The 12,022-nt window shown below is 33.1% G+C and overlaps 1 protein-coding gene across 5 annotated transcripts in view; it reads left to right on the plus strand.

The window, feature by feature from the left end:
- TMEM161B (transmembrane protein 161B) overlaps window positions 1–8,286 on the plus strand; it is a 66,033-nt gene extending 57,747 nt beyond the window's left edge. For 4 of the 5 annotated variants that reach the window (XM_012721694.1, XM_012721692.1, XM_012721695.1 and 1 more), the window contains 4 exons: window positions 1,234–1,347; window positions 4,968–5,142; window positions 5,766–5,862; window positions 7,035–8,075. In XM_012721694.1, the coding sequence (XP_012577148.1) occupies window positions 1,234–1,347; window positions 4,968–5,142; window positions 5,766–5,862; window positions 7,035–7,312 (664 nt within the window). In that variant the 3' untranslated portion in view covers window positions 7,313–8,075. Of the gene's footprint in view, window positions 1–1,233; window positions 1,348–4,967; window positions 5,143–5,765; window positions 5,863–7,034 lie in introns of all 5 variants that reach the window. The other variant, XM_004678151.2, reaches the window with a different exon arrangement.
- The last annotated feature ends 3,736 nt before the right edge of the window (window positions 8,287–12,022 follow it).

Below are 12,022 nucleotides of genomic sequence, written 5' to 3' on the forward strand. Positions count from 1 at the left end.
CCCAACATGTTGGCACAACTTCCTTTCCTTCTAGATGCTTTAGAGAATTGTTTTTCTGTTTTTTTTTTTTTTTTTTTTGTTAAAGATTTTTCTGTTTGGAAATTTGGAATATGTTATTTTCAGTTTATTGTACAACCTTCCCCCGCTCAACCCGTTTTCTTTTGGTCTTGGCACTCTGCTTGTTATATGGGTTTGGTCTGGCTAGTTCTGTTGTGAGAATTGCATGACTGGCACAAAGAGCAGCATTCTCTTCACCCCCATGACCGAGCACTAGAACTTGTTTTAATGCCAGTGGTTAGAATCAGAGTCCCACCTTTCTCTGTCATCTGTTCATGGTCTCCTGAACCAACCCCGTTAGAACACTAGCATTTCCCTGTGGTGATGCTTTAGAGTGTGTATTAAACTACTTAAGTTTAGTTCTTCATCACAGTTTGTAATGTTGTGCATGGCAAAAAAAAATAGTCAGATATACTTGTCTTTTTCTAAAATAAGGAAAATCTTTAATGATCCTCTGTTTCTATATGACACAAACTTGGGATAGCAGTCAACAATGAAGTTATAGTTCAGATCTGAAACCTTTTGCTGTGTTAGATATATTGTCTTGCCATGAATAATGTAAATTTCCTTGATTTGTAAATGATAAATAATTTCAGGTATGGTCATAATACTTAAGGGACAAAAATGTGTGTATATTGTGATTTTAGCATTGTAATTAAGATATTATGCATGATTATTAATCATTATTACATAGTGAAGTTAAAAGTTGTTGAGTAGAGCCATATACCCTCTATTACAGACTTTACCAGTCACTAGTTCCTTCTTGTAAGTAGTATTTTGTTTCAGCTGCCCAGAAATGTGTCAAAATATAGCTCCTCTACACTGAAAATTAGTAGGACTCATTAACTATAAAGTTTGAGAATCATTTAAGTACATGTGTTTTAAATCAGTGAAGCAGAATAGGATTATTAAAGAATATTGGAATGAAGTGAACAATTTAGATTTTAGAGCTAACTCTACCTCTAACCTGTATTACTGCCATGAGCAAGTCATTTAACTTAGCTGGATCTCAGTGTTCTCAATGTGAAATGATAAATATAAAATTATAGTATCAGTAGTACCTTAATATAGAATGCTGAAAAATAAGTGCCTCCCTTCATTTCATAAGTGAATTTCTGTAGTATATTAATATTTTTTTTTCCTGAATTTTTATGTTTATTTCTTACCTACTTTCAGAACATTACTTCATATCAATTTCTTGGCACCTTTATTTATGGTTCTGCTCTGGGTAAAGCCAATCACCAAAGACTACATTATGAACCCACCATTGGGTAAAGAAAGTATTCCATTGTAAGTATGGGTATTGGAGGTCTAATTTCATAATCCAGACTTTTTGAATTGTTACATGAATAGTTTGTTTTAAGATTTTATTTATGCATATAAAACTGGGGGGCAGGCCAGAGGTGCAGGGGCGGAGAAAATTCACCAGAGACAGAGTGGGGAGTAGAATAGGCAGATTGACGAAGTACACTGCTGAGGGAAGCAACGGGTGGGTTAGGAGAGTTCTGCCACGCCATGTGGATCACCTCCGGGCAGGGTATCGAACTCAAACTGAAGTGGCCACAACCAGCTTAACAGTGCTGCGCTCTAACCCACTGTGCCACGAGGAAGGGCTGAATAGTTAAGTTTTTTAATGACAATATTGAATACCATTTAAAAAACATTAATAGACTCTTAAAGATGTGTTATAAAAGTCTATAACTTTTATCACTTTTTGTGATCTTCTTTAATAAATGTTAATATTTATTACCCTGTACTAAATTACCTTGTAAATATGTAAGTTACTATCAGCAATTATCTGACATTTTTCTGTTGTTGATGTACCTATATTTCAGATACTTGTAATTCTTAGTTTTTTTCAGTTGCGAAAATTATGAGGGGGGGAATGAAGTAATACAACATAAAGTAATATTATAGGGCAGCTTCTGTGAGTTATTAACATTTTCCACATTTGCTTTATCCTTTTTTTTTTTGCTTTTTGATGAAGTTTTTCAAATAAATTAGAGATGAGGTTTTTATCCCAAAGTTCTTAAATATGTCCCCTTCAAAAATACCAGTTTTATACATAATAATTTGTCACACTTAACAAAATTAAAAACAATGCCTTAACATTATTATCTAATATTAGTTCATATTTCCCAAATTACACAACTGTTTTAATAAAAGAGTAAAAAACCAGTTTATCAAAGGTGGTAATAACTATATTTGATATGTTAACTCTTTATCCTGGGGAACTATGCTAGAGGAATGGAACAGTTCAGACAAAACAGGTTCAAGCCCCAGTTCTGTTTCTCACTAACACTGTCACCTGAGGGAAATTATTTAACTTCACTGAACCTTTGTTTCCCCATCTGGAAAATGAAGATAATAGTATCTACCTCAAAAGTTATCATTGGGGCCCTCCCTGGTGGCTCAGCAGGTTAAAGCACAGCACTGAGAAACTAAAGCCACTTCCGCATGAGTTCGATCCCAGCCTGCCCTGGAGGTGACCACATGGCGCGGCAGACCTCTCCTGACCCGCCCGCTGCTCCCCTCAGCAGTGTACTTCGTAGATCTGCCTGTTCTGCTTCCCACTCTGTCTCTGGTGAATCCTCTCACCCTCCGTATCTCTGGCCTGTACCCCAGTTCTGTACGAATAAATAAATAAATCTTTAAAAAAAAAAAAAGTTATCATTGGAATTAAAGGAAAGTACACATGTAATGCAACCAGCTGGAAGTAAGTATTTAATAAATATTCCTTTCAGTGCTTTGCCTCATCAGAATTAAAATAGAAAACTTTGAATAGTCATTTATTCCACATTGCACATTTCATTTCTTAATACTTCTCGGTCTTGGTACAAATTTGTCTTGGAATACAGTAAGTGATGAGCAATGACCTTAAAAAATTATTGTTCCTTGAAGTTTTTTGTTTTTTTTTTTTTTTTTTTTTTTGGTCAACACAAGAAAAAAATAATTTGACAGATTCATATGGCTTAGGCCATCTGAATATTGTCTTTAAAGAGTGTCTTGAAATCCTTTACTCATTTTTTTTTTTAAAGATTTATTTACTTATGCTTACATAACTGAGGTACAGGCCCAAAGTGTGGTGGGTGAGAGGATTCACCGGAGAGTGAGTGGGGAAAAGAACAGACAAATCTACTGAAATACACTGCTGAGGGGAGCAGCAGGCAGGTCAGGAGAGGTCTGTGGTGCCATGTGGGTTAGTTCCCTGGCCGGGGATCAAACTAGTGCTGCATTGGCTTCAGAGATCTTCATAGTGTGGTGCTTTAGCCCGTTGTGCCACCAAGGAGGGCTCCCCTGTGCTCATTTCTTAATTGGGTCATTTCTCTGTTGTTGGGTTGTTGAAGTACTTTGTAAATTTCGGAGATTAACCCCTACCTGGTCAGATAAATGGTTTGCAAATATTTTTTGCCATTCTGTAGGCTGCCTTCTTGTTTTTTGTGATGGTTTCTTTTGACCTTGAAAAGCTTTTTCCCACTTGTTTACTCTTACTTTTGTTTCCCTTGCTGTTGGGGTTGAGTCTTCAAATATATATTTGTGGTAAATATCCTATAGTGTGTCTGTCAGCTTGTTTTTCTCTGGGGTACTTTATGATTTTGGTTCTTATGTCAACATCTTTAATTCATTTTTAATTAATTTTTGTGTATAGAGTTAAATATGGGTCTTGTTTTATTTTCTTGTATATGGCGATTCATGTTTCACAACACCATAGATTGAAAATTTTTTTATTCATTGTATAGCCGTAACTGCATTGTCAGTGATTAACTATCCATTTTTATAGGGATTTATCTCTGGGCTTTCATTTCTGTTCCATAGGTCTCTTCTGTATCATACTGTTTTGATAACTATTGCAGTGTGATAACATTTGAAGTAAAGAAGTGTAATGCCTCCATTTTTCTTCTTTTCTCTCAAGATTATTTTAGCTATTCAATACTTTTTATCGTTTCATATTAACTTGATGATTGTTCTGTTTCTTTATAAAAAGTCACTGGTGTTTTGATAGGTATTACATTAAATCTGTAAATTGCTTTGGATAATGTGGCCATTTTAATGATGGTAATTCTTCTAATCCATGTGTATGGGATATCTTTCCATTTCTTTGTGTCTTTTATTTCATTTAACAAAGTTGTATGATTTTCCTTGTATAATTCCTTTCACCTCTTTTGTTAAACTTATTTCCAGCTGTTTCATTCTTTTAGACATGATTGAAAATGGAATTGTATTCCTTATTACCATTTCTTCTCATCACATTGTTTAAACATTATAAAAGTGCTACTGATTTTTGTGTGTTGATTTTTGTATCCTGCCACTTGACTGCATTCATTCTAGAAGCTTTTTGTAGAATTATTTGGTTTCTCCACAATATTAGCATATCACCTCTAAATCATAAAAATTTCAGTTCTTTTCCAATTGGGACTCCTTTTATGTCTTTTTCTTGCCTAATTGCTTCAGCTAGAAAAATATGTTGAATAACGGCAGGGATGATGGACATACCTGTCTTGTTACTGATCTTACTGGAAATGTATTCACTTTTTCACTATTGAATATGATATTGGCTGTAGGTTTGTCGTATACAGATTTTGGGTCTATTCCTATTTCTTGGAGTTTTTAATCAGAGATGGTTGTTGGATATTGTTGAATGCTTTTTCTGCATCTGTTGAGGCTTTTCATTATATAACTTCTTTTCCAATAAATGGGTAGATAAAGGAAAGGATCCCAATGTTCTTCTTTTTTTCTCCTTATAGCTGTTAACTATAATACTTTCTTTCGTGATGGACTTAATTATTTGGTTCTATTTTGCAAGTATCTATAAGAGAGTAGCAACATCTTAAATGGTCAGCATTAAAACATTTTATTAGAATGTTAGCAGATTGGTCTCTGAGAGTACCTTGTCAATTTTTGATCTGTAGAATGACAGAAGCTACATTCGATACTCTGCGACTCTGGTTAATAATCCTGCTGTGTGCATTGCGCTTGGCCATGATGCGTAATCATCTACAAGCTTACTTAAACTTAGCCCAGAAATGTGTGGATCAAATGAAGAAAGAAGCAGGGCGAATAAGTACGGTTGAGCTACAGAAAATGGTAAGTTTTTTACTGGGATCAGAATAGAAACTAGAAAATACTGTTTTGTATTTCCTTTAATAGTAATTTTATCCCACAGTAGTCTTATTTTAAATAAATAGGATAATCGTAAGCTAAAAGGTAACACAAACTTTGGTCTCATTTTGGTGTGAAGAAATGGTTTCATGTCTTCTTCCAGGCTTAAGTGTGTTTGAAGTATCATACAGTTGGATTATGCATTGCTGAAGTATGCCTAAATTTGCCATCTTGGACTCCTTATTTGATTTGAAAGTTATTACAATGTAATATCTAGCTATTATGACTTAACAAAGAGAAAAAAATAGTTTTCGTCACTAATTGTATTCCTTTTAACAGTATTCCAAGTATTTGACATGAAATGCAAATATTTGACATATGGATATTCCAGAGAAGGAAAATGGCATCTGTTATAGTGAAAGAGACCTGTCTTTTTTATAAAAATTTTGTTGGGTATCCTGTTTTTGAGTCTGTTTCTTTGTTGGGAGTTTTGATAGTCTATAATTTTACCTAAGTTAAATATACTCATGCAAAGTAGAGATTTAATGTTCTGATCGCTTAATCGCATGTCAGCTATATTAGACACTTAAGAGTGCTGTTGGTTGCAGGTGGCTCGAGTCTTTTATTATCTTTGTGTCATTGCCCTGCAGTATGTGGCACCCCTGGTCATGCTGCTTCACACCACTCTGCTTTTGAAAACTCTAGGTAAGCATGCCCCTGCAGCTGGGTAGCATATTGGTTTACTTTCTACATACAATTTGCAACATGCTTTGTCATCTACAAAGAAACATATTTCTTAAAATGATCTCACTTTTAGAGCTTGTAATAAGAAATGTGGGAAACTTAGCTGTAAAGTTGATTCATCAGCTTGATTTTAAAAATTCAAAGCCATATGATTTTATAGCATATGCTTTACTTATATGAATTGTTTACTTAAAATTAAGTCCCAAATTTACTGTTTAACAGGTGAACACTGTTCTTATTTTGTGATATGATTAAAATTGTATTGTTGTCAAACATATAAATTATTACAGGGTACTTATACACATATGTGAATTATAGAATCCTTTGGTGAGTTCTACCTTAGATAACTTACTGTTGAAACAGTAAAGATTTCTCAGTGCAAGAACAAAGTTCACCTGTAAGTCTTTTCACTAAGCTATTAGATTCTTGTGTGGTCTTATTTAAAAATGACCCATTGTTGTACTGATCATTTCCCTTTGCATAGGTCAGGCAATTTGCCAGTGTGAAAGTTCATGGAAGCTCAAAGAAGCTAAAAGCATTATTGGGTGGGCTTAGTAGATACCATAAAGTCGATGATAAGTATAATGCCCTTTAGGAGTCTATGGAACATAAAGGAGAAGCTCAGTTGTAAATTATATGAATCATATCCTGCATATGGTAAAAAAAATTCTTGAAGCTATTAATAGTCTCTCACATGGAAATCATAGATAATTTCTGCGAAAGAAATTTATTCTGATATTCTAGAGATAGAAAAGATTTCTAAGAAGTTATTGAGTCTGTCACTCTAGTAGAGGTAGTTGATTCATGTGTTATACAAGGAAAATTGTTTTTATTATTTTAGCAGATTTTAGTGCAGTTAATTAAAAAATAAATTAGACTTTCAGCTTTTATATGAACTTTTAATGATGATGCCAGATTGTAGTCTAGTCTAGTTAAGTGAAGTTTTTTACCAGCTGTATAGAAATATAATTATTTTATCTTTCTTTTAAATAAAATTTGTTGTGTCACTAAACTTGTTCTTGATTTCAAATACAAGTTAAAGAATATGTCTCATATATGTTTAAATACATGTATACTTAGTAAGAAGCTTTGGAATTACTTTTCAAGTTTCATTTGTGTCTTGGATTTTCTAGGTAATCATTCTTGGGGAATTTATCCAGAATATAGCTCTACTTTGCCAGTGGATAATAGTCTGCCCTCCCATTCTGTTTACTCTGAATTACCATCTCCTGATGGGAAGATGAAGGTAACTGTTACTCAGATAACAGTGGCTCTGAGCAGCTTAAAAAACATTTTCACTCCTCTGCTTTTTCGAGGACTTCTGTCTTTTTTGACCTGGTGGATTGCTGCTTGTCTTTTTTCCACAAGCCTTTTTGGGCTTTTCTATCACCAGTATCTGACTGTGGCGTGAACCTCAGTTAATAAAACAGGATATTCAAGTCATATTTTGAATTCAAATATGTGTGCCCTTGAAGGACGGACAAAAACCAGAAGAAAGCAAATACAAAGGAAAATAAAATACATATCAGAATATCTTATTTTAAATGCTTCCTCTGTATTCTCAGGGTGAATTAATGATATAATATTAAAATTACATAGGTTGTTAAGTACTGTGGCATTGGAATATTAACTCCTTGTATTAACTGATGTGAGAGGGTTATTTGCAGTGGTAATACTTCTGGTTACCTTGGTTTACAAAAACCTCCAGCAGTCTTTGAAACTCTCATATGACTCCAGTTTATTGATTGATTGCTCTTAATGGTCTTGAGGTACTGTTATTCTTAGTGGCTTCCTATCAAACAATCTTCAAACTGAGCCATGCTTTAGGGGAGAGGAAGGAAATAAAGTCACTTCTGTTGGTAATAGATTAGTCACTCTTCAAACAACAAATCCAACAGAAAGAGAGAAATAACTACTGTATATTACAGTAGAGAAAGCTGTGCAGTAATTTTAAATATAATGGAGATGTATGTGCTTAATATCTACAAGTATTGCTGCTTGAGAGTGGCAAGGGTATCGTTTTAAAATCTATCCAATTTGAGGTATCTTTCAAAATGATTGGTCATATGAACATTTGCAATCTTGCTGTTAGGTTTAGACATCACATATTTTATTTTATTCTATGATCCTAAAGATAGTCTAAAAAATATTTATCAATATTGATCAAACTTTTAAAACATTTCTTTGTAATCCTGCTGATTATCTGTATGTATTGTATGTATATATTATATATAAGATATATAATATATTGAGATTATAAAAGATGAAAATATTGGTTCCTTATAATATTTTAAGTTGCTGAATGTATGTTAAATGTGATTAGATGAATTGTATTTGTATCTAGAGATCTTTTTTGGAATGAGATTAAAATATGTTTTAAAAGTTCATCAGAGCAAGCAATTTATTTGTGTTGCCTATGTGTGAGATTACTTAAGATTTTATATTAGGTGATTTCTGCCAAATTGCAACACTTTTTTTGGTCACTTTCAAAAGTCAGTGCCTTTCTCACTATAAACAAAACTACAGGTATTATTTAAACCCATTTTAAATGGGACTTGTTTTAAATTTTTAATGTTGAGAATTTAGATATATTAAATTTTTACTTTATATGTCATTAATTCAAGTAATTTGAATAGAAAATTCTAAGAAATTTTGGAAACTTCTTTTGGAATTACTTAGGTAAGAATTCATTTGTGTGATCTCAATACAGCCTATTCCTGCCTTTTGGTATAGATTAAATATTCTGAAAAGAGCTGATATTTTAAACAAGACTAAGTAGTAAGTGACTAAATTAGATAAAACTTTTTGGGTTGAAGTGAATTGTCAATGTTGTCAAGTGATAGCTCAAGAATTCTAAATATATCTTGATTTATATCAGCATTATTAAAATAAGTATCTCATAATAAGATTATAGAAAAGTATGACTTGCACTTGTATGTTAAAGTTTTCACATTTTGTATTTGGAAAAAAAACCCTCATCGGGGATTTTTAATCATTCTTACTGAACATAATATAGAAGGGATAGAATTTTTTACTGCATGGAATAACATGTACTGTTATTGAATTCGAATTCTCCCTAAGTATGCTGTGAACTTACAACTGCTCATTAGTTTAAATAATTTTTGGTTTGGTTTTTTTACCTTTATTTATTTATTGCCTTTCAAAGCAAAGGTTAAGACAATGATGGTTAGAATTAATGATATATTTAAACATTTTGTCTTTATACCAGGTAATTGTGTTCTTTAAGTGCAAAAGGGTTTATGCTGTGTAAACCAAATAATATCTTTTAAGTGCAAAAGGGTTTATACTTTGTAAATCAAATAATATTTTCTAATTAAGATAGATTGTCACCAACACTGTTGGTTTTAGGATATATAACGCAATTTAATATATATGTATATATTGTAAAGTGATTCCAAATAATACTTAAGTAGCCTAAATTAGGCCAATAATACTACTTTAATATTGGATAATAGGAATTTCTCTTGGTCAGTATAAAGGATTCATTGTTCAGTTTTTAAAAATATGTTTATGTCAAATTAAGTAAGAGCCCATATAGCGTTAGCTTTGTATGAGTATGGAATTTTATTCGACAGTTTGTATATTCCTACTTTGCCTTCTTTCCATTATACTATAAAAATCAGAGTTCTGTTCTACCGCCTATCTCATTGAATTGTGTGAAATGAAAAGCTTATAATTTATCTTAATATGTGTATGCATTTTTATTATCTTTGGTGTTTTCCCAAGAATTCCAATTGCTATGCATAAGTAACCAATGCATTCAAGTAGAATGGACTCATTGTTTTATTGTTTCTGATATAAATATCATTGGTGAAATCCTGACATTTCTTCTTGAGTTATGATTCAGAAGAGATACTCATCCATTATCATCTATTAATGGAATTGATAGGTCCAGGAAGCAATAAGTAGAATTCATTATGAAATCTATAATTGGAACTTTACTGGATAGATTTTATTCTTTCACATGAGAGATTAAATTCTTAGTACTGCAAAGCAGAGGATCTCAACATTCTCTGAATTCGTACACACTTTCTGAGCCATCTCATAATTGAAAATGTACTGTGGTGGGTATGTGATTCTATTCAACAAAATAAAACTAAGTGATTTTTGAACGTGGATCACCATGTGTCTTCAGAGAGCTTTAGGTGACTGAAAAAATCAGACTTAAACACACTTATAATCCTAGAGCTTGAATTTAGTGTATTGAGTAGTTATATGATCTCTCCTTTTAACTGTCATTTGTCTCAATGTGTCTGTACCTGGGTTTATAGCTGAGCTGGCTATATGTGAGGAAAACTGATGTGAAGACTTAAGGATGGTCAAACAGCTGTCAAATTTTCCCTTTTATTTTCTTCCTTGAGCTGCAAAAAGATACAGCCTGTTCATCTATTTGTTTTCCATTGCTATTGAACTCCTTTTTTAGCTCTATACTATTATGAATATTTTATTTGAGCTTATCTGTTGGTAGGCTATCTATCCCATTGTGGGTATTTTTTCCCTTTTTCTCCCTATATTTCCCTGTAAGTAGTTACTTCTCCTCTTTCTTCCATTTGGCAAAAGACAACTGCCTTAAAGTACCACAATTGGATGAAGAGAATGTAAGTCTAAGAATCAGAAATACCTGTCCTCTTTCTGCCTATAGTTGCTATTGTTTGTATTTATCAGGCATTTGGTGCATACTAATTAAATAGAACTGAATTATCTCTGTTCTCAGTTCTGTCATATGTAAAATAAAATTATTTACATTATGTGTTTTGCTGTATATATAAATCTGACATCAATCTCTTAGTCTTAGCAGGAGAAAAATGAAGCTAATTTTTTGCTTCAGGAGTTGATACAGATCACATTACTTAGAAGGTTATTCATATAAAGTAGACCCCTCTTCACAGGTCCACAATCCAAATCAAGGTACAGTATTAAGACATAAGTTACTTCACTATTTATTATTCACATCACTGTCATTGCCAGTATACCACTTATGGACGGGACATTTGAATAACTTAGCAAATAAGCCGATCACTATATATTTTTTGTTATTGAGGTAACACTTGTTTACAATGTTGTTTGTGAGTTAGAGATAGAGGATCTATCTCCCTTTTTAGGTGTTACCATACTTCACCCACTACCAAAACAACCTTAGTCTACCATAATCCTGCGCTGTCAGTAATGTGAGTAGGGTAAGACAGAAAACCTTGGGCAGCCCCATGAAAAACACATTCCACTTTTCTCTCAGACCCCAATCCACAAGTTTAAAAAGGCCGCTCACAGTATTGGCCTTTGTTTAGTAGCAGGTCTGGACCCTCTGGAGCAGCAGCAGATTGTCCAAGTCTTTTTTATTCTCAGCAACCTCTAGGTTTCTAGAGCATGCCAGTCTCATTAACACTTGAAAACGGACCAAAACCAGTCCTTTGGGTAGTCCTCCTGAAAAACTAAAGTATTGGATAGACACACTCTTAACTCTTTCTCCCCAGGGAGAATTCAGAAGTTGGAGATTTTCTCCAGATTTGGCCGCACAGACCTAGGAGGTAAAACTATGAAAGCTGATAGTCTAAATTTTCCAACCAGCTTCATGAGGCAGTTGGTGCTTGTCAGCGTTGCAGGAACCACCTGGATTTCTCACAAAGGATTCTTCTAATTATTGTTGAGTTTGTTTCTCTGTGAGGGAGAGCACATCGAGAGTTCCTATTCTGTCATATTGGTGGACTTAAATCTTTAATATGTTAAAATAGCCAATGTAGAATTCTGTCCTGTTCAATATATATAACAATGAAATAAGGTAATTGTTTTAAAAGATTAAGGGAACTTTTCTTAGGACTGTACTGAAATATATATATTAATATTACACAGATTGAAGGAAAGTAATTGTAGGCAATAACATGGCAATGTATGAAGGAGACATCGTTAGTATGTGAGCAAATAAATATTGACATTAGAACAGTCGAATGTCTAATGTTATTTCAGAAATTCAGTAGATCTGTCATGTGTACTATGACAGTACAATGGAAAGGAAGGGATGAATAAAAAAGTTTTTGTGAAATAATTTGTAGTTTAGTGATTTAAACAAGGTTATACATTATACTCTACCATAAACAGTAAAAAC

Source organism: Condylura cristata, unplaced genomic scaffold, assembly GCF_000260355.1.
Source record: "Condylura cristata isolate star-nosed mole 26May11 unplaced genomic scaffold, ConCri1.0 scaffold00007, whole genome shotgun sequence".
In the NCBI taxonomy this organism is placed as follows: domain Eukaryota; kingdom Metazoa; phylum Chordata; class Mammalia; order Eulipotyphla; family Talpidae; genus Condylura; species Condylura cristata.